At 41.3% G+C, this 24508-nt stretch overlaps 1 protein-coding gene across 1 annotated transcript; it reads left to right on the forward strand.

The window, feature by feature from the left end:
• Positions 1–414: 414 nt before the first annotated feature.
• LOC106087482 (uncharacterized) lies at positions 415–22747 on the forward strand. Its single transcript, XM_013252533.2, has 5 exons — positions 415–1573; positions 12229–15017; positions 15081–16105; positions 16169–17392; positions 17459–22747. Exons 2-5 carry the CDS (start codon positions 12246–12248, stop codon positions 21624–21626), a joined length of 9189 nt encoding a protein of 3062 aa, XP_013107987.2. The 5' UTR covers positions 415–1573; positions 12229–12245; the 3' UTR covers positions 21627–22747.
• Positions 22748–24508: the final 1761 nt, after the last annotated feature.

Raw genomic sequence — 24508 nt, forward strand, 5'->3', positions numbered from 1 at the left:
CCATAACACACACGAACAACGAAAAAATGGCGCGAACTACTAACGTACACAAAATCAGAGTTCCACTAAACATTGATTTTGACAGATAGTGTACTCAAGATTTTATTGTTGGGCAACTGCCAAGATATATTCATTTACAGGTAGTGGCAGTTGCCCAACAACAAAATATTTAGCGCACTATCTATCAAAATCTGCGAATAGTGCAACTCCGATTTTGTGTATGTAACTTGTTCGCGCCATTTCTCATTGTTTGTGTATGATTCTTATACACACACACACATAACGTCTACCTGGTAATTATGCCATGGCAACTGCCCCTACCTGTAAGTAAATATATCTTGGTTTTATCCGCGTTTAGTAAGCGGCTGATTTTATTGCCTCTTACTATCGCAATTTATTAAAAGATATGGCGCCATCATTCAATTTGAATGACAAACTTAAAAGAGGAAGAACGCAGCATATTTATTCACTGATTAAGCTTTCTGAAGTAGCAAAATTGCTTAGGATTTTAATATTCAATTCAACCAATTTAATTTAATTTAATTCAACCATGGGTACCACCAAATCAATATGCGTGCCAACATGTTTTCCACGCCACTTTGGCAGACAGTGTTGTATTGTGCATAGTTGTATAAACGACAAATTGCTACAACGCTTATGTCAAATTATGTACGCAAAAATGCAACCTTAATCAAAATGGCTAACGCAATTTTATTGTTTGGCGAATGAAAATAATTTCAATTAATTTTTAAAGATATTGAAACGCCTAAACCCTCATGAATTTATTAAAAATATATAATTTAAATAACGATCGATTGCTTAGAATAGTTTTAATTTGCCCCGAGATAGAAGAAATAACAAAAAGAAGTGTCTGAATACAGCCTCGTCGAATCAATTCACACTCGATATTTCGTGTGTGTTGGAGGAAAAAAAGTGTGCTCTGATAAATTCTACAATTTTTATGAAAATCATGCTGATATTTGCAAAAGAAAATACGCAAAAGTAATTATCATTGTTATAAATCGTCGGGACGATTGAAATTTGCTAAATAAATTGTCATATTCGAAAAGAATATTGAAAATTGTGAAATTATTTTTTTTTCGTGAACACGGATATCGAGAAGAAAAATTCTGGGTTGCGATTAAATAAGAGGGTGGTGTCTCGTTGAGACTCCTCGCGAGAGACGACCGAGGCACAGACGCGCACTCGTTTCTTGGGTTTTATTTAGTTGCCCGTAATCGTTGCCGCTGTCGACGTCTGTGAAGAATTGTGAGGCTGAATTTTAAGTAAAAATCACATTTTGCATCCAGCCCGCGGTAATCTCAACCAACTGAAAGAACCACGCGGTGAACGGACAATCCATACCTGAAATATTGTGTAAGGTGTACCAAAAAAAAAACGAGACCACGTTAATGTTACCATCCATGGTAAAGCCAGTATTTTTGGATGTTGCTTGTTGGAGTGAACATCAGCATCAAGGAATATTCTTCTCAATGATAAACATAGCGACGGTACATTGTCCTCGCCAACAAAACAAATAAACCAAGCATACTAGACTACAACAAAAAACAAGGTAATTACTGTTAAAAATCGATAATTATCTGTGAGCAAATGGAGCTCGCCCTACAAAAAAAGTGTCAAATTTAAGACGAAAAATATTATTATAATTGTGGTTATTTTAAAAAGGCGCGTGTTTTTTTTTTATTCGTTCGTCTTCCCGTATATATGTAAGCGCGAGTGTGTATGTGCCCATCATAATGATGTTATGTTGTTTTTGCGCTTCGTTTTGCTTTTTCACTATTTCTTGTTTTGTCTTCCTCTTCGTCATTGCGCTTTGTGTGTAAATTCTTGTTCATTCTACGTTTGGCTTTTGTGTGCTATTATTGTTTCTACCGTTGTTGTTGTTGGCATAGTGTTTACCATAGAGACGACAGTTCTTCGGTGTATGTGTTTCGTTTGAGGTTGCTTGTAGTTGTGTAATTGTTTGTTTTTTTTTTTTTGCTGTATCCCAGCACAACATTTAACGAGACGCGTGTTTCCTCTTCCATAATGAAAATACAAATTAATAGAATGCTAAGTGTTAAACATATCGATCTCTCTTTTGCAGAATTGTATTTTAAAAGCATCCATATGTTATTGCAACGTTTATAGAATTGTGGTTAAATTCGTTTTTCAAGTTGTGTATTTAAAATGTAGAAACAGCCAGACATACGGCTTGTGGAAATGTCAGCTGTCCAAAGTGCATCATCTGCAGTTTGTTAAGCGTATGAGTGGTTACAGCAAAGGGATATTTAAGTCCAAGGCATAAAAAGACTGCAAACCTGCAGCTGTAGAAACAACTTCAAATCCACTTTTCAATACAAGTACGAGTAACAAAAGTCAAGCGGTGCCGAATAACATATAGAATACCCAACACCTACACCATAAATGCAATTTGGGCATTACGATTACAATTACGTTATATTTAAATTAGAATGGATTTTCGTGAATTTTTTCAGAGGTGTTAAGATAGGTAATAGGTACGTTAAGGTAGTAATAAGCAGTTCCCTTAAAAAAATTTAAATACTACCCCCTAATAAGTGAAAATCGCTATGGGTACTTATTTGTGCCCAATTCTGAACCGATTTTGATACGGCTTCATATAGAATTTTGTGAAAATCGGTCGTTGTTGTAGCCGCAGATTTTCGCATTTGGAAACATTTCTTGGCCAGGAGTGATCCTGTATCGATTCTGGTTCGTAAACCCGATTGCAGTGATGATCGTATCCTTCGTGTGATATTTAGTGGTCAAATGATCATATTATTGGAATTTTTGTCCTAATCGGAAGAACATATCTTTGGAACCTATATCATACGTCAGGTTAGGCTTTAAAATTCTAATAACTTACGAATGTTCACATCGGCTTTCTCAAAACAAGGGAGCTAAGGTGGAACTTCTTACTGACAGTGCAGGACACAGCAGATGTTCTGAAGAATAGCTGACGCGAAGTGTTACCAAGTTCACATTGATGGGCTCGGAATGATGAGGATTTCTGGATTATTGAGGACGATTGATTATCTTCTGTGTCAATGCCCCTCGGTGACGGAGAGATGGCGTAGGATTATGGGTTACCACGTCTCCTCTAAATTTATTTAACCATCGAGTCATTTGGGACTACTGTAAGGGCCTGGGAAGCCTGACGGGGCGATCCTCTAGTCGTTGAAACAGATATTCTCCAATCTTGCATTAACAAGGATCTACCTCACCGTAGCTGATAGCCTTGGTAGTTGCTGTTGTTGTGTGTTGCATATGTGTTGTGTGTTGTTTTTGTACCAATGTGTTGTACACTGAGGCGGCAGCCCTTGCCGATGAATGATTTCATCGGGTCATTCCGTGGATTGTGTTCTTTCTTTCGTCTGCTCGATTCTGTTCTGTTCTGAATATCCAGGACTCTGCGACTAAGGTGGAGTGTGTCCAGAGGTATCTGCTTTTGAGTCGAGTAGGTCTGGCTGAGAATTTCACAGATGACGCGTTTTGTGTGACCCATGTCACACTCGACACACACATCCTGTACGTTGTCTCTAATCATTCCTCCATAGGAGTTGAGGCGGCTGCATCTCCCGAACCGTAACTGAGCCATAAGTACTCTGTTTTGCCGGGATAGGTTACTTTCTTCAGGTGTAATGGGGGGCGTTTGTTATGCAAGGGCCACATTCCCCGATAACTATTTATCGCATCTGCTACTGTGTATGCATGAATGTTGTCTAAACCCCCTTGATCCCAAGATTCTCTTTTGTAACGCTGAACCTGTCGCTGTAGACCATGCAGATCCTAGTAGGCTTCTGGCTGGTGGATTCCTATCCACAAGATAATGATATGAATATGAATGTAGTTAAATCTGCACACAGGTAGGATCTTTATCTACCCGGGTATTTACCCGTATATACCCAAAAGCTGGGTATTCATAATTTTGCAGACATCTTGGCTATATAAAACATTTTACAAACAGTTCTTGATGATTTCATATTCTGTGTATATACACCTGATTTCTGATCTCCTAAAATTGGACTATAGTAATATATAGCCGCTATATAGACCGATCCCTCGACTTAAAGTCTTGTCTCCTACCCCTACCACCACACATTCCTATCAAATATGGTCCAGATCGCACCATATTTGGATATAGCTGCCATGTAGATCGATCTTTCGATATAGAGAGTTGAGCCCATAAGAGTAGTATTTTTTATCCGATTTCGATGAAATTTGGCGCAGTGAGTTTTGGAGGTACCCTACTCATTCCAGTGAGATATGGTTCAGATAGAATTATATCTGGATATAGATGTCATATGGGCCGATAACCAAAATAAGGCATTCAGCCTATAAAAGGAGCATTTTTCATCCGATTCCGAAAAATTTCAAACTATTCATCAAATGTGGTCCAGATCGGACTGTCATAGGACATTGCTGTTGCTCCTAAGGCTAATTGAGCTGTAATTAACTCAAATGCAAATCTTTCTCATTAGTTATATTTTTTTTATTGAGATTCCGGCCTTAGACTGGCTAAATTTTTACCTTACTGATAATCATAAGTCCATCGTAGAGGTTAGCATGTCCCTTTGACGCTGAAGGCCTGGATTCGAATCCTGGCGGAGACAAAATAAAATCATTGGTGGTTATCCCCTCCTAATGCTGGCGACATTTGTGTCGAGGTGTCGCTCTGCGGCACGCTGTTCGGGATAGGCCTTAGACTGGCTAAATTTTTACCTTACTGATAATCATAAGTCCATCGTAGAGGTTAGCATGTCCCTTTGACGCTGAAGGCCTGGATTCGAATCCTGGCGGAGTCAAAATAAAATCATTGGTGGTTATCCCCTCCTAATGCTGGCGACATTTGTGTCGAGGTGTCGCTCTGCGGCACGCTGTTAGGAAGAGATAACCACCAATGAAAATTTGTTTGTTGTTCTCGCCAGGATTCAGACCCAGGCGTTTAGCGTCATATGTGGTCTCCAGGCTAATGGTAGCTTTATTCAAATGTGATAAAATCTGGACCACATTTGCAAGGAATATGTAGGGGTCTACCAAATCTTAGTACTCCCATGCATTGGGAATTTTCGCGGTTGTTGTTGTAGCAAAGTGTTGTACACTGAGGCGACAGCCCTTGACGATGAAGAACTCCATCGGGTCAATCCGGTGCGTACAACCAGCTGCCATGGGAATCCCATCTCTAAACATGTGCAATTAGGCGGAAGAAATGCCACGGCAACGTTCTTAGATATCACAACATTTACATCTTTGCGTGCTTACCCTTATCTAGAAGTAAAGCAATTTTCAATTTCCACTTTTCACCCATCCAATGTTTTGTAGATTTTGTCTTACTTCCTCTTTTTTTTAGGATTGACTTCAAGAGGAGATGTTTATTAATCGCGTAAAGTTTGTTTGTTAACATCATATTTTTCCGATACCAAACCAACGGACTTTCAGTCCAAATTTTTCCTGAAATGAAATAACTTTATGAGCTCTCTTTTCTCTTTTGTTCTTGGAGCCATTTACTTTACTTTTACTTTAATTGGCTATGACAGAACATTTGTTACACTAGCCGAAAGTAGAGTAGCGTCCCAACCGCCTCGATCTTCTGCGCTCATTCTAAAATCTCTGACACCAACTTTCGAGGTGTCTCCCACCACATGATCTTTCCATCGGACTTTTGGTCTTCCCGGTTTGTGTGTACCACCGGGTTTGCCTTCAAAAGACTTCTTTGCTGGAGCTTCTTCATCTATTCTGTCAACATGACCTAATCTTCGTCTGTCGAAAGGTGGCCTTGTTTCTAAACTGTTTACTTAGTCCAAAGTAACATCTGTTTGCCAGTATTATTTTTCGCTTAAACTCAAAACTAGTGTCATTCCTTTCGGTTACGGCGGTGCCGAGGTAGATTATGTTACTGACTGTCTCAAGGTTGTGGTTCCCAACTTTCTCCATTTTCTTTATCTGCTCAGTTGTGCAAGGCTTTTTGGGAGTTGAAACCATCCATTTCGTCTTATCGCCATTTACTGCCAGACACATTTTCACTGACTCTCTTTCGATGCTTTGAAAGGCTGCAGTTACTACTTCCGGTCACCGACCTATGATATCGATGTCGTCGGCATAGGGGAGTAGCATGTGTTCTCTTGTGATAAGTGTGCCATATCTATTCACATCTGCATCTCGTTTAATCTTCTCCAACAGGATATTAAAGAGATCACACGATAGGCTGTCTCCTTGTCTGAAACCTCGTTTGGTATTAATGGTTCGGAGAGATTCTTTCCTATTCTTACTGAGGAACGCGTATCAGCAAGTGTCATCTTACAGAGTCTTATTAATTTTGCAGGGATACCAAACTCAGACATGGTTTTAAACACCTTTGAACGTAAAGGAGTATCGAAGGCGGCTTTGTAGTCAGAGATGGTAGGTGTTGATTTGTCAGTGTGAATATCTGGTCCAGGGTGGATTTACCAGGTCTAAAGCCGCATTGGAGTAATTTACTCAACTTTAATTCAAATAAAAAGTGGAATCCCAGGTTTTTACTTAAAAAAAATCATGCATGTGGTGCACAGATAATAGAGGGATTATTATTGAAACATGGATAATACAGGTAAACCTCGGTTTAACCAAAGCACATCATTCAAAACCAAAAGCACATCATGCCGGTTAATAGAGGCCCGGATAAACAAGGTTCAACTGCAATCGCAATCACGGTAGATTTTAAAAATATTTCTACGCTTTTGTGTGTTGGGTATTTCGTGCTTTGGTTAGCTTGTCTACTTATGTAGGCGTTTTGTTGGTGTTGACTTATCAAAAAACAAATCGGTAAAAGATGATATAAGAAAACAGAACATGTGGATGGACGGACAAAGACAATTAGCCAAAGTTTGTGTTTTTTTACTTTGTTTTGATTACATTTTGTTATTCTCTTTTCGCCGATTTGTGTATTCCCACACTCCGGTAGTTATGTTTTGAATTTGATTACAGCCGTTTGTCCATACCATATGCCTTTGATAGGCGTTTTTTATTGTCTATGACATACAAAATCGGCAATTGCAACGAAACAGCAAAGCCAATAATTCTCCATAACAAGAAGAAATAGAAAGCAGTAATGGAAATTACCTACAACATACCCATTACCAGATAATTATAGAATATTTATTATACATTCTATAATTAAAATCCAAATCTTGGAGAGATAATGTGAATCAGGTTTAATTTACCTTTGTATGACTCATTCGTTTCATACATTTTAGGTTTATCAAATGCCCTGGCTATTTGAATGCGGGAAAATTCAATGGTATAGGGTATTGTTAGATTAGGTGGATTTTTGTTTTTGGTTTTTAATTCGGTGGCGTGGAAAACCACTCTAGGCTCTCACAGGATTCACTTACTTTAAACTATTACTAATGATATTCCAATTTCGAGGGGCTTAAGAATTTAAAAAGATGAACCGGTTTATGTGTGGTTTATATGCATGTAGGTGTTGATGCCTATTAGTGTACATTATGTTTAAAATTTCAGTCAAATCTCACACTTATTACGTGTTGAGAGTATTAAATGTAAGTTAGAATAGAGCGGAAGTCTTTTTCTTAACATACTCACTTCGTTAACTTTAGCACATTGTGATACCACAGTGGCGACAAACCTGGCCATTGGTGTGCCCTGGTAATCCGGCCACGCTACCAACTCGGATATCGAGGATATTGGCTAAATACCCAATAAATATTGGGTTGCCCAAAAAGTAATTACGGATTTTTCATATAGTCTGCGTCGACAAAATTTTTTCACAGCTTGTGACTCTGTAATTGCATTCATTCTTCTGTCAGTTATCAGCTGTTACTTTTAGCTTGCTTTAGAAAAAAAGGATAAAAAAGTATATTTGATTAAAGTTCATTCTAAGTCTTATTAAAAATGCGTTTACTTTCTTTTAAAAAATCCGCAATTACTTTTTGGGCAACCCAATATCTTTTTTGGCTATATATCGAGATATCGAGGATATTGGGTAAATACCCAATAAATACCTTTTTTGGGTATATATTTGGCTATTTATAATTTTGCAGATTTCTTGGGTATAGCAAAATTTTCCAAATAATTTTTGATGATTTCCTATTTTTTGTATATAAACCTGAACTTCTGATCTCATAAAGTCGGATTTTAGTTATATATAGCCGCTATATAGACCGATCTCCAGACTTAAAATCTTGAGGCAATAAATTTTTTTCATCCGATTTTGAAAGTGAAGAGGTCTATCAAATTGCACAGAACACTACATGAAAATTTTAGCCAAATCGCGGCTTGTAAGGGCTCAAGATGTCAAATCGGGAGATTTGTTTATGCAAATTTTGCCCATGAACATTCCACTAAGGAACAGGGGCAAACTTCTCACATATCAATGAGTGCAGTCCGATTCAAGTTTTAGATCAATGATAAGAGGCGTCCTTTTTATAGCCGAGTCCGAACGGCGTGCCGCAGTGCGACAACTCTTTGGAGAGAATTTTTACATAGCATAGTACCTCATAAATGTTGCCAGCATTGAAAATTGGAAAACAGTTGCATATTTTGGTACTTTTATCGATTATTCAGCCATGAAATCGGGTATATTTAGGATTTAAAAATAAATGCTGTAAAATGGTATATATTTTTGAATGGTAAATCCTGCAAGATTTAGCACTTAAATCTCGAAAAGGCCATAAATCCGGATTGACCTGCCAATGTAAACGTACTTTAATGCTGAGGCACCCTTTGTCATACACTAGGATATTAACGACTTCCTCGGAGACATGGACTACTCGGATGACATATGCCTCTTTGCGCATCGCTTCGAGCACATAAAGGCAAAACTGGAAACAGTTCGGTGTATATTTGGATATAGCTGCCAAAAAGACCAAAAAGGCTCAAGATGTCAAATCGGGAGATGCAAATTTTGCCCATGAACATTCCATTGGGAACAGGGGCAAACTTCTCACATATCAATGAGTGCAGTCCGATTCAAGTTTTAAGATCAATGATAAGAGGCCTCCTTTTTATAGCCGAGTCCGAACGGCGTGGCGCAGTGCGACAACTCTTTGGAGAGAATTTTTACATGGCATAAATGTTGTCAATCGAGACATACATCTTGCACGTCGGCATCAATCCTTGCTCTGTAGGGGTTGAGGCGGCTGCATCTACCGGAACGTATTTGAGCCAGAACTACTCTTGTTTGCCGGGGGAGGTCAATTTCTTCAGATGCAATGGGAGGCGGTTGTTCTCCAAGGACTACATTCACCCCGACTACATTTACCGTATCTGCTACCGTGTCTGCATGAATGCTGTCTAGACCTGCTTGATATGCCGCTCGATCTAGAGATTCTCTCGTGAGCGCTGAACCTCACGCTCTAGATCATGTAGATCTACCTTAAGGCTTTTGGGCGGTGCATATCTATCCACAAGATGATGATTTGGATGGTCTCTGCGATAACAGCCCAAAAAGTATTGCTTAGACAGCATGTAGTTATGTCTTCGCACTAGTAGGATCTTTGTCTCCTAATGGAGGTGGTCGACATAAGAACTGAGGAGACAGCCCGTCGCAGTTCGGAGGGCGGCATTCTGACAGATCTGAATATTATTCCATTGCGTGTCACAAAGTTGACGTGACCACACTGGCGCTGCATAACTTACCACAGACCGATAGGTCCAGTGCCACGAGCACCGTTCTATTACATGGCCTGGGCTGATTGAAGCCACGGAAAATGTATGCGGTGATGGCATACAAAGCTGTTGTACTATGCAGTCTTCGAAATCCATGTTGATGCTCGGCGAATGGAAATTCTCCTACGAGGCTCGGGAGGAGTAATGACTCAAACGTCTTTGCCACTGGGAGATCAGTGTGTACGACTCCCCGAATTGGGGTCCTTTTCAGGCTTCAGTAGCGGGATCACTCTGCCCATTTTCCAGACATCGTGAACTACAAGAATGTTCAATGACATGTTCGTAACTTCGCCCACGGTAAAATGTGATGGCTGTTTATCGGCTCGTAGAACACGAATACGGCGAATGGCTCTCCTCCTTGCCCTGTCACTCTCGGGATGCACACTAAATTGACGGTTGAACAACCTGGCGCAACTCTTCGGATCAGTCACTATTATTTCGCACAAAAGTGACTGAGGTCCTGTCATCCCATCTACCGGGGTTCGTGAGTGACTTAACAGTAGACCCCAGCTTGCCTACACCGGTGCCTAAGTTACATTGCTCCAAGTGTTGCAGCCACAAATTTCGCTTATGTTCGTTGACTATCTTGTTTATTTCCAGATTCAGCTTGCTGATTCTGGGGTTAGTGAAGTCCATACCACGAATCCAATCACGCTCGTCTGCGAGTACCACTGCCTGCACCGGGAAATTGAGCTGCACTTGAAGTATTCGACCTGCTGGTATAAAGCGAGCGGCTGCTGCGTTCATGATGTCTCGGAATTTCCTCCCGGCCACTACCACATCCGAGGGGGGTGGCAGTTCACTTTTGATTGATAAACGTCCGTGGCTCAGAGGTTATGAAGTGGTGGTCGGGGGTGGGATGGTCGGTCGATGGTGGGAATGACGGCTTGCCAGGATACGCCACTCAGAAGATCAGGGGATGAAAAGGAAATGTCTGGTGAGCCCTCAATCTGCTGTGCCACGCTGGTCGTTACCTAGGGGAAAATGCCATGAAGAGTGATGCGTATTAAAGTCCCCTAGAACCAGACGATTATGACCAGATAGTAACCCACTTATGTCGGGGTTGTAAGCTTGGCCATTCAACGAGACACAGCTACCAACCGGCGGTATGTACACGTTGTATATCTCTATCTCGGCAGTACCAGACCTGACTGCTACCCCCATACATTCCATGTATGGGTCACTAGCGTCAAGCGCAGGCGAGATAGGTCTATACTGCACGGAATGGAGTATAACGAAGGCCAATCCCCCACCTCCATTCCTTGAGCGATCCTTACGTAGCACATTGTAGCCGTGACAACTGTGCAAGCTGCAGGTATTAATCAGCTTTGTCTCCTGGATCGCTGTGACATATATATATATATATATATATCTTTCCGACTCATGAAATCCACAATCTCATCGATCTTGCCACGGAGTCCGTTGCAGTTTAGTTGCAAAAACGATACATTTCCCGGCACTGGTCTGGCATTATTTTGGCTGGGATGCTGCCGTTGCGTATATTGTCGTACGGGAGACGTCGGGGGGGTCCCAAAGTCCGACGACGAGGAAGCAGAAGGCGACGACGACGACGCTTGTGACACACTGCTGCCTATGTTCGCACAGCACCTTGCGACATATTCAGTATGACTATACCCGCGTAGTGAAGTGAGGCCAGAGCAAGATCGGAAATGTACCTACTCCATGCACCGGTTACACCTCACCGACACCTACCGATGATGAAGGCGGTTCTGGCAACGCGAACAGAACCAGGGTCCGGGGTTCTTTTCAATCCCGGCACGGACCAGAAGCGTGAGGATAAGGTACTCCGGGATGTCCCTCTCTGCAGCCAAAAATTTCAGCCGGACGAACATCACTAGATCGACTCAGAACGTCGAGATGATCAAGAATTCATATTCTTTATGGGGACTTAGGGGAATATTTCGAGGTGTTACAAACGGAATGACACGATTAGTATACCTCATATTATAGTGGTGGGTATAAAAAGCTTACATATACAACTCACATCTCTATACGTGTTCGGGAATTTTGAGGAATTATATGACACTTGACATTGTCCGTGAATAGTGTAGTAGATTTTAGGATCACTCAAAGAGTGTTCTTCGCAAATTCAATTTATCGTACCCAGGTATAGCTCGAAATATGTTAAGGTGCAGACATTTCTTGTTAAATTTGAAAATTAATTATTATAATATATTTGTAAAATATATCCTCACAAGAAATAGTAAAAAATCGGAACAACAATGCAATGATAAATATTCCATTAAAGTACAGTGCAAAAAAATTAAATACCTATATATTAATGGTGGGAATACAGCCATTTTATTTGCTAGACACAATTGCACGCAAATTTATTTGATTGACTGTATATATGTAAATATCAACCCTACGAGTATTTCCCTTGACCCGAAGCGCCGTTCTTTAAAATATTGTTTTCGTTCTAAGAGACTGCGACTTACAACAATCCATATGTTGCCAGTGGGAAATTTTTGCCTTTTCCTGTTACTCCTAATTTCTATTTTTATGTCTTTTTTGTTTCAGGAAAATTCTGAAAAATTATGGAAACTTTAAATCCACCTCAGCCAGATCCAGCAGCAAGTACGTCTAGCAATTTACTTTCAGCACAGTTAGAAAATTCGCCGCAGCCAACTGAAGATGTAGAGACAGAAGATTCCTGTTCAAATACACAGAACTCGACGGAAGATTTGTCTGAAGAAAATAGCAATAAAATCGAGAATGTGGAAGATAGTCAAGAAGCACAAAGTGAGACCACAATTGAGCAAAGAACTACAAACCAGCTGTCTGCTGGTGACACTGACCAGCAAGAGGAGAAAGAGGAAAAAACAAAATCATTGGATGTAAGTGGCAACGATGAGAATAATGATGACCGCATTGGGGGCGATGACACGCAACGACAGGTGGAGGCAGAAAAACCTCAAGTGTCGCATAGCCCATATGTTGAAGGGGAATCAAATCTTGTAGATCTTATAATGAAAAATGGAACAAGAAATGAAATCCAAAAATGCCACTATGATGGCGATACCGAAAAGGAAGAAGAAGAATTATTGAAATCTGATGACGACGATGAGCAAGGAAAAAATTGCAGTGTTCCGGACAAGGACGGTAACGTAGGCTTTGTGTCTATGGAGCAAGAAGAAGAATTGCTAAAAAGCGATGAAGAAACAGAAATGACCGACAAACTTGTGCCTTGTGACAAGGGCAGCTCTAGGGATAAAGAAGCCTCAAATGAGGAGATTGTGTGTAATGCAGATAGTTCTGGAAAGGAAAATGAAGCTGACTTTGAAACTAATGAGAATACAGCCCAAGAACTTGAAGTTCCCAAACATGACAATTTAGTCATAAGTATTGATGATGAAAACAGCAATGCTTGCACCAGCAAAAAAGTCAAACGACGCAAAGAGAAGAAAAACAGTGAAAATCATCGCATACTCTATCAATTTGATATCGATGATGACTCTAGCCAAGAAAGTCGGGAAAGCAAACGTCTCAAATCAGAGGAGAATAAAGCAGTGCCAATGGAAATAGATGGCAATAGAGATGAAGTACGTACGACTGAAGAAACAGCTACAGAAAAAGTGGACGGCGATGAAGGCGCAATGCCAACAAATACCCAGAATGATGATACTAAACAAAGTTTGCGAGATTACTCTTCGCCCATTAGGTCTATTCGTGAAGAGAAAAGTTCTCCTTATAAAAATGCGGAGGAAACAGCTACAGAAGAAGTCGACGGCAATGTGGACGCAATACCAACAAATTGCCGGAATGTTGATACTATTCAAAGTTTTCAAGATTACTCTCCACCCATTGGGTCTGTTCGTGAAGAGAGAAATTCTCCTAACCAAATTCAGTCAACTGAGCAAACAATCGCTGTCGCATCCTCGTTTCGGGAAGAGAAGGAGAATAGCAGAGAGAGCAGAAATCCCTCAATGCCTAGCCAGAAAAGCACTTTCGGTAACGAAGCTGATAATATGAGTGACACATCCGACCATCATAGTGTATCTGAGACAGCAGATGTGCAAGATATTAATGAAGAAGAGAACACACAAGAGGCTGAAGATAGCGAAAAAGATGATATCGCCGAAATCTCTTCCATGTCGGCAGTCAAAGAAGAGCAGGCATTGCAGGGTGACGCACAATCGACTCAAGATAAGAAATGTGCCTTGAATTTGGTTGAAATACCAAAAATTTGGAATACATTTGCAAATGTTTATCCGACGGGAGAGATCGACACTCCTATAGAGAAAACGAACGAAGAAATCGAAGAAGAGAATAATGGATCTTTTCATTCCACTAAACTTAATGGCAATCATAGTGGCAATAGCGGCTTGGATGTATATAACGAGAATAATTCGAACGAAAGTATTAGAAGCAGAACAAATCTATCCAAATCGCCAGATTTATTTTGCGCCCAAGACTCAGGCGATGCATATTTGCCCCAAAGCGAAGAGGCGAGAATAGAATTTCCAAGCGAAACCACCAGCCGAACTCCTCAAGCATCTGCGCATGCATCCTCTCAATCTTCGGAAAGTATTCAGTCTCCTTTGCGTTCACCAGCAAGTGGTGAAGCCAAAACCATTCCTCTTTCGGATACAACACCAAACAGAGAAGGTCACGTCTCGTCGCTGACGTTGGTTGAAAATAATTTGCCTCAAAACGAGGAGGCTAGAACCGCTTTTCATTTTAATGCCAGTCAGGAGGAAGGCTCCTACGAAGATTCCCCAAAGCAAACAAATGCTTTGCATACGAGTACACAACAAACGGAACGCCATGAGTTCTTTCAACATGACTCGGATAATGAGACCGAACTTAAAATTAATGAGGAAACCCAAGAAGTACATCGGAATACTAATCACTTAAATGGACCACTTGCTGGAAGTGACTTTACGCCTTTTCGCGGGAAATCTTTGCTCGATAATGTAGATGAGGCTAGCCGCACTTCAATGGCATCGGCAGCTTCCTGTTCTACCAATACTTCTTCTTCACAACAATTGGTTATCGATCATCCCTTGGAGGATGTGAAAGAGGAAAAGATTCAACCTTTGAGGATTTCATTAAAACGCAGAATCTCCCGCACCAGCGACGATGGTTTCTTAAATGGTCCTAAACAAAAACAGGTTCATTTGAATGAGGAAAATGAGGCGCCTCAAACTTTCTCGTACAAAATTACTGACAACCCCAACTATGACACCATCAGTATGTCAATGTCGAAGTCGTTGCAACAGACTCCCATTGAACCCTTCGGCCAGGAAATTCAGCGTTCCAGCAGCGTAAATATCGTTGTAAAAATGGAAACAAATGACCCTGAACAGGTATGTCTTATGATGATTGGTATTATTTTGCGCTCTCACTACATCTTTGTTTTGTTTTTGTAGACTAACCTCTCACATATGCCGCAGATGGAAATTGCAGTACCGCCACCCCCTCCAGCTTTTAAGTCATTACTGTTGCAACAGCTTGAAAGGCCCATATCTTCACCCAGTGTAACTAGAGCCCAATCATATTCACTTACCACTCAGGCATCGCTTATGCCCATGGATGTACCACCTCCATCTCAACTTCCGCCTGTCCCTATAATAAATGTACCTTTAATGCAACAGCCACCGCCACCGGCAACCATTGCTGAAATTCCTCTTCAAAGCCAATTTCACAGTCCACCTTCTCAACAGCAAATGCCTGTGACAAAGTATCTTTGTTTTAAGTGCAAGATGGGTAGCTTCGATTCCCTTGCCGCTCTCACCGAACATCAAACTGTGTGCTTGTCCTCGAATAGTTTCTTTCCATTTCATCCACCACCACCTCCGCCGCCACCACAGATTTCACCAGCGGCAGTAACGCTTCCGCCCAATTCCACCCTACCAGCGTTCTTAGAACCCAAATCTGCAGCCGCCTTACCTTTGGTGAGCGTTAAAGAAAGTGGTTCTGGTCCTGTGGTAAACAAGAAACGCTTCTACAAATGTTCCAGTTGTAGCACTTATCATGAGAACTGGAACCTTTTTCTGCACATTCACGAAATACACAACCGGCATATGTGTATGTATTGTGTCCGTTTCTTTCCGACTGCTGAAAAGCTGGCGCTGCATTTAGAAATCAAACACGATTTGGAGCAAACGCATTTCAATTCGGAGGAAGCTTTGCGTAAGAGCATACCACAAATGGAAAGTTATCCGCTTGAGGCAAGAATTCTTATGTGTTGTACGTGTGAACATTTTTTCGAGGCGAGCGAACAATTCTCGCAACATGATTGTGCGGAATACATCAAGCCTTGTGCATTGTGCGGCCAAAAGGGCCGACATACCAATCACTGCAAGGCTCATCCGGACAGTAAACGTTTTTCGAAGCTCAAAAAGAAAAAGGAAAAGACACCTAGCGCTTCCTTAGTTCCCATAGGCCAAGAAAAGTATAAAGAATACCTCCTTATATCTAAAGTATTTTCTATTTATTTTTATTTGCTTTTTTCTAGGACAATTGTGGAAAATATTCCTCCAGAATCTTTTGCTCTAGGTAAGCAACTTGCTGCAAATCCTTCTTCCTTAAATTCCAATTCCAATTTGAACTGTGATAGTGGCCGGAATGTACAACGCCCACCAACCCCAAATGCTTTGCATAGCGAAGATAGTAACAGTAGTAGTAATATGGTCATCGACGAATCCTGTAACACCAGTAGTTTACTTCCTCAAGCTGCAACTTCCCTTCCGCCTACGGCTCCGGCGGAGCCGAGCGATTCTATAGGACACCAACATTCTACTAGTGCACCTATAGAGCCCGATCTACCGCCAGATAGACCAGAACTAGAAGAGGAAGAAAATGTCATTAGAAAAGTGCCACCGTTGAGGTTGGTAGTTCCCAAGTTTTTGCTGCGAGTACCCAAGGAATTTCAAAAATCTGTGGATGATGCCCTTTCCTCCTCTGAGAGCGAAGAACCCGACGAAGAGGAAGGAAGTGAAGATCATGAAAAGAGCATTGATAATCCTAATGACTCATCGGCTACCAATGAAATCCCCACAGAGGGAAATTCAAGTGTTAGCCTCTTTGTCGAAACTACACCCGCCAATTCTCAGGACAGAGACATCGAACGAAATTCTGCCACGGAATCTGCTACTGAAGCTACAAATTCGCAAGAGGATGAAGTGGCCTGCGACGAAAGCGGCGGAAACAGCATCTACCAAAATCGCACACAATCGCAGGACGATGACGATTCGTTGGATGAGCCAAATTCGAATTTGGTTCGCATTATGCAGGAGATCGAGCGAACGAAATTAGACATAAAACGTACCAAGAAATCATCATTTCGCCACAATCACAACAAACAATTTGCTGAACCACGACAGCCTACCATCTCCCAGAGCAGCATTCGAACTACGGATCATAATTGGTCCCCAACGCCTCCTGCCTCTCCCAACTCAAGATGGTTTACACCAAGGCGACCGACTGTGTCCATATCACACAGTGAGGAATCTCTACAGCAACGACTCGCTCAAAGAGAAGAGCCTCTTATGCGCCATCTTAGCATGGAGCAAAATTCCGTAGAAAAAGAATTGCCACCACCTCCAATAGAGGCCTTGCCCGCCATGGCAGTAAGTCCTGCAAAAATTCAAGTAACTCATGAGCGCAGGGACACAATAGGTAGCGATATGATGGACATCGATGAAGCCATTACGGCCCAACCAACACAAACCATTTATGGGTGAGTTACTAAAGCACTTTGTTATGAAAAACACTTGTAATAATTTTTGTATCCCTGTTTTAACAGAGAGGAATCGCAGCGACCTCGCGGCAGCGATCATTTGAATACTTCGATTGAAAGCGTTGACAATGAACCTATGGAGACAAATCAAGCATCGGATACTGAGACTGAAATGGACCCTGGTTATACTACGACGCCAACACAACCAAGCGCTGAGGATCAAGCGCACTACCAAGAACTGCCAATATCTCAAACAACTATGTCACAAACCGATGACGATAACGATAACGAGACAACACAGGAAGACGTAAATGTTTCACTCACACAAAGCTCACAACAGAGTAATGGGCCAGAGAATACCAGTGTCCAGCTGGAGGAAGATGATGACGAAGATGTGGACGTCGATGTAGATGTTTGCGATACTAAAGAACAAAATCATTGTGAGGACAATAGTGGTAAGGGCGTTGAAAGTGCAGAGCAAATGGAAAAACTGCCACCAGCTGATGGTATTGAAGTGGCTGATGAGGACACTATTACATTGGATCTACAATTGGATCAGCCATTGGATAAATATGAAACCGTGGAATTTGTTCGCATTTGCCTGAAGACAGTCTATCCAACATGCCTGTACTGCAATCATGCCAGACGAATTGCGGTCAATGGTAAAAGTTTGGTGTTGCACATGATCGCCCAACATCGTTTCACCGCCACCGTCGACAGCATAACCGCCGAAGAATTGCAGGCCGACACCATTGTTACCAAATTGAAAAGTTTTCTGCCAGAACTAGAAGAGCATTACTTTAATGCCAACAGCTATTGCACAGTGGGCAATGGTGCGTTCACTAAAAATTACAATGAACGTATTTTCGAGTGCTTTCAGTGCCGTGTTGTAGCGGCTACCCATAAGGAACTTTATTTGCACAACCGGAAAATGCATCTTCGCACAGCCATTCTGTGTTTTATGTGTCGCGCAAACTTTTTTAGTTTCAGCGAAATTCTATGCCACATCTGTCCAGGGGCACCGAATAAGGTGTCCGTATTCGATGTCCAATTTCGTTGTTGTTTGTGCGAACTTGAAAATATACCTTCGCCGTTTCGGCTTATGGTCCATTTGCGTAAAAAGCATTTCGCTTGCGACGTTTGCCTCGAAGATTGTCGTGATCAGAGTAAATTGTCATCCCATGTCTGGAAACATAAGTTGCATCATTTGTGTTACCGTTGCGGCATAGCGTATCGCAACAAATTGGACATTACCAAACATTTGTTCTGGAAGCATGGCACAGAGAGCACCATATGTAAAAAGTGTCTGCAAAAGAAATGGCCACATGTCTATCATTTTTGCATACCCCCTCAACAATTCATCTGTGAAGTGTGTAACCTGTGCTTCTCGAAGGCCATGTATTTAAGAGTGCACAAACGCATACACTCGGGCGACTTCCGTTATCCTTGCATAGAAGACGAGTGTGAAGAGAAATTTATATCGCGTAGACTTTTACTCAAGCACGCCGCTGTGCACATGCCGCCACCCGAGAAGCTGGAAAATGTTGAGGAAAATAAAGACAATCTGGGGCAAGAAGCCAAGGAAGAGGTTAAAAATGAAAACAACGTTTCGGAAGGTTTAACACTACAGGTGGAAATTAAAAAGGAACCTTTGGATCACACCGACTTGGAGACAAATACTCTGAAAAAGGAAAAGGAAGAACAGTCACAAGAAAAAATGAAAGAGGATGAGACTGAACATTCAGGAGGAGTAAATGAGGATCCAGCAAAGACAGATGAGAAGAAACCAGCCGAGGCGCTTCGTAAAAAGCGTAAGAAGAATAAAAGACGGAAAGAATTGATTGAGGATTTAAATTTGGCTGCACCCAATCTTTCTGAAACTGACTCCAGTGGTGGCGATGACTCGGATTCCGACTCTAAAACAAGAAGTGAAATTGACGCCATGCCCAGAGTGATGCTATCACCCCCTTCGGAGGCAGAAGGCGACGAAGACGACAAAGCCATGGATAGCACAGGTGTGTCTCAACCTGGAAAAGTTTTAGCAATATGGCAAAATTTCCTCAAAATGCAACAAGCGACAACACCGGAAAGGGAAAAGTCAGTCGAACCCAAAGAGGTGAACAACATAATGTATGGCCCTGTGCATATTGCTCTATCCGACCACGATTACTACAAGCTGTATGAGCCTCCTCCACCTCCACCTCCACCACCGCCGACGGCATCCAAAGATACAACCTTCAAAAGCCCAGAAGCAGAGGTAGGGTCAACGCCCGAAACTTCGCCCGTGAAGAAGAAACAAAACAAATCACCAAGGCGTACAACGTCGCGAAGATCGGATGGTTCCTCATCATCGAGCGATTCCAGTTCTAGTTCGGACTCCAGTTGTTCCTGTGGTTCCAACTGTTCTTGTTCCTCCTCTAACACAGGATCAGGATCTTCTTCTTCATCTTCTTCCGAGGATACAGATTCATCTGCAGCCTCTAATGCGTCTGTAAGAAAGCGGCATCGCAAGAAGTCTGAACGTGATCGCATGCGTAAACGAAGTGAAAGTCTTTCTCCTCTAAAGCAGGGTCATAAGCAATCCACTTCTGAAGTAATTAATGTGGAAGATGAAGATGGCATGGGCAAATCGCAAGAGCTTAGAGCTCCTTCGCCCCCCAAGGAACCGTTGTTCTACGAAAGCGACTTGGAAACCAACGAATCCGAAACCGATGAAGAGTTCTACGATGAACATCCCCAGAAGCTTGCCAGCGAGCTGTTAGCGCAGAAAAGGGCACAATTAATGGCACAAACAAGATTGTCGCCTTCGCATAACTATGATATTGTGGAAAATAGTCGGCCCTCCACTCCCTCACTGCCTGAAGAAGTGGCTTCTAACGAAAGGCCCAAGATAAAAGTAAAAAAGAAGAAACGCGATCGCAAATCTTCATGCAAAGGACACGCACATACCATGGACCAACAACAATCACATCAACAGGAAAATGCGCCGGCGCAACAAAATCTAAGCACTCCATTGACCACTACTGCTCAAGACCACCACACATTGGTACCACCGGTTGTTTTGCCAACAGTAGCACACAGTTTGGTCAATCCCACATTGGATGGAATGCAAAATACAATGTCCTTGCAACAAGGAAATGTCTATGCCGCTCCACCACAAACAGCTCATATGCACTTTAATGAGCAACCTCTAACTCCTAGACCTATTACCATGCCACCATATGGCGGAGGTTCGCATCATCGAATTAGTGATGGCAGCAGCTGTTCCGATGCGGATGGCTCACTAAAACGTTCGAAGCGTGCAAGAAGGCCAAACAAATTCTACGGCTACACAAGCGATGACGAGAATCTATTAAAAGGACCGCCATTGATGATAGGCACGAGGGCTTTTAAGCCGCAACCACCGCCTCAGCTAACATGGCGCAAGGAGGATTTGCCTACGCCCTCGAAAAGCATACTCAATAATAAAAACAAAAGCCACAAAACATTAAAAGCTCCGGCAGGTGTAACAAACAATTTATTCAACAGTAGCATTACCACGCCCAGCGGCAAAAAGAGATCCCGCCTATCTCTGTTAGGAGGAGAAAAATCAGCGAAGAAAAGGCCTTCGAAAAAGAAAGACCCTAAGGCAAATAGTAAACTACCGCCTATACCGACGCTAAAGATAAGGCCCTCTGAGATAGGCTTAAATACTACCCGTAATCATGAGTCCCAAAAATCGGACGATCACTATAACACCACGGACACGAGCAGTGACGATGAACTAAATACTTCAACCTCACACATGCCCTCAACTTCTAAGATCTCCGCTAAGCCCATTCCCAAGAATGCCAACAACTTGAACATAGTCCTGCCCTCTCAACCACCTAGGCCTCCCACGCCCCAAACAAAAGCGTTCAATCACAAAATACCACCAGCCTTGCTTCCCAATCCCGACTTTGCAACTCTACAGTATTTTAAGGCCAACAATATTCGCTACCCCATACGGCCACCAGCCGGAGCCAGACAAGCACGAGAAGGCGAATCGGTATACTGCTATTGCCGCTGTCCCTACGACGAGGTGTCCGAAATGATAGCCTGTGACGGAGAGAACTGTCTCATTGAATGGTTTCACTTTGAGTGTGTGGGAATCATGGTGGCTCCACAGGGAAAATGGTTTTGTGCCGAATGTCGACCGAAATATTCGGAAGAGCTTTATCCTTCGACTGCACTCGGCCAGCATACCAATGTTTAGTACGCTTGGAGCCGTTATGCCCAAGATTTATGTAAATATGTATTTATGGGGATCGCTAGACATGCTCTCCCAATCTCTCTTCCTATCTTCTCTATATATATTTCACCTCTCAAACACGCACATTCACTTTGCCGTGTCTCTATGGAATTCTCTATGTAAATATTCTACGTTCCTCTTTCCTATTGTACTGTACTCCTCCTTATCGTGGTATATAACGAAATATAATCATCATGGCTCAATACACGGAAAGGAGTAAGGAAAAAAGGCTTCTACCAAGCCATCCGGCTTCTGCTCCATTTACAGGAATACTAAAATCGCCAAAATACGCTTACTACAATATGATGATAAATAAAAAAAAAAAAAAAAAAAAAACAAAAAATTAATTTGTTTACTCTCTGACTACTCTATAGATATGGTTTAGCTTAATTATTTCTTATGAATATCTAGATTTTTAAAAAATATAATGAAACCTTTCCAAAATCGTGAACGAAATTAAGTATAATAAACACACACACGCGTTTCAGCTCTGGGATATAGAAGCTCTTCTTTTCGTTATTTTTATTATTTTTTTTATCAATAACTATTATAACTGTGCTACATGTAAGAAAATTTGGAGAAAGAAACACAAAAACAAATTATTGAAATATTTTAAACATAAGCCTAGACTTACACATACATATATGGATATATTATACTTGAATAACTTTAGATACACCTAAGATCTTCTCTGTATATAGTATGTTTATTTAAACAAAGATAATATAAAATATGTATATTCTGAAACATAGGTATTACATCAAATGTAATATTGTTGTTTGATTTGTGTAACATTTTTTTAGTTTTCCCTATTGCCATTCATTTGTTTGAAGAACTTATGCAGCACTGAGAAACCTCCCAAACAAACACCATTGTAATTTTCTTATGTTCTATGTAAAAATAAATGACCGAAAATATTCAAATTATGAAAATTTCTAATACCCAAACCTAATCTACAATTACACACACACACACACCCAAAAATATAGCTATGATATATGAAATATATATTCTCTAAGTAATCCGTGTATATTTTATGCTTAAATACAACTTCAATTGCAAAATCTATGCAACAAAAGATTGAACCTGTGAATGTTTTTATGTATAATAGACTGGTTGAGCCCGGCCCGCTCTGCTGCGCCCGATAATCGTATGTTGGAGAAAAGAACTCTAAATTTGGAAATTTTTGTCTAATTTGAGTTGAGAATGTATTCCAATTTTCCTGTGGATTTTTCTGCTCTCAAATACCTCTTCTTTAAATCCCAAGTAAGTAAAAAACCTGTTTGGGGTGTGGTGGACCCCCAGAGACTTGATCCTAAAAGTGAAAGTCAATTTCGCTCGCTACTCCCAAAGACCTTTCATTTTAGATTCATACGGCTATGGTCGGTAAATATGTCCGATTTGATGGGTTTTTTGGGATACGTTTTCTACTCTCAAACACCTTTAATTTGATACCCATATTGTATAAATCCGTTTTGGTGGTGGGCGGCCCTCCTTGTCACTCACCCCAGCTTTTGATACCAAATTTTAGGTTACTGTAAGTGTTCAAACAAAATTTCCAAGATCAGGTGTTTTCGAAAATTATGGTAAGGCGATGGTGGAAAAGTTAAAAAACAAGTAAAAAGGCGTTAAATTCGGCCAGGCCGAACTTTGGATACCCACCACCTCGGGTATATGTAAACCACCTTTCATCAAAATTTGGTGAAAATTGCATACCTTATAGCAGTCCCATAGCAGTTATATCGAAATATGTTCCGATTTGGAACAAATACTAATAAGTACAAGTATAACAAAATATTGGTCTTTTTAGTAGCTGTATCTAAAAATAAACGGATCTGAACCATATACGACATGGATGTCGAAAATCCTAACATAAGTCACTGTGCCAAATTTCAGTTAAATCGGATTATAAATGCGCCTTTTTTTGGGGCCAAGACCTTAAATAGAGATAGCGGTCTTTATGGCAGCTATATGCAAATCTTGATCGATCTAGACCAAATTGCAGAAATATGTGGAGGGGCTTAACTTAACTCTCTGTCCCAAATTTCGGCGAAATCGGACAATAAATGCGCCTCTTATGACCCCAAAACATTAAATCAAGAGATCGGTCTATATGGCAGCTATATCAAAATCTGAACCGATCTGAGTCAAATTGAAGAAGGATGTTGAATGGCCTAACACAACTCACTGTCCCAAATTTCGGCCACATCGGACAATAAATGCGCTTTTTATGGCACCAAAACCTAAAACCGAGAGATCGGTCTATATGGCAGCTATATTCAAATCTAGATCGATCTGTGCCATATTGCAGAAGTATATCGAGGGGCTTAACTTAACTCACTGTCCCAAATTTCGGCGAAATCGGACAATAAATGCGCCTTTTATGGGCCCAAAACGTTAAATCGAGCGATCGGTCTATATGACAGCTATATCCAAATCTGAACCGATCGGGACCAAATTAAAGAAAGATTTCGAAGGGCCTTTGATAACTCACTGTCCCAAATTTCAGCGAAATCGGATAATAAATGTGGCTTTTATGGGCCTAAGACCCTAAATCGGAGGATCGGTCTATATGGCAGCTATATCCAAATCTGAACCGATCAAGGCCAAATTAGCAAAGGATATCGAAGGGCCTAACACACCTCACTGTCCCAAATATCAGCAAAATCGGATAATAAATGTGGCTTTGAAGGGCCTGGGACCCTAAATCAGCCGATCTGTCTATATGGGGACTATATCAAGATATAGTCCGATATAGTCCATCTTCGAACATTACCTGTTTATGGACAAAAAAAGAATCTGTGCAAGTTTCAGCTCAATATCTCTATATTTAAAGACTGTAGCGT

Source organism: Stomoxys calcitrans, chromosome 5 (assembly GCF_963082655.1).
Source record: "Stomoxys calcitrans chromosome 5, idStoCalc2.1, whole genome shotgun sequence".
In the NCBI taxonomy this organism is placed as follows: Eukaryota; Metazoa; Arthropoda; class Insecta; order Diptera; family Muscidae; genus Stomoxys; species Stomoxys calcitrans.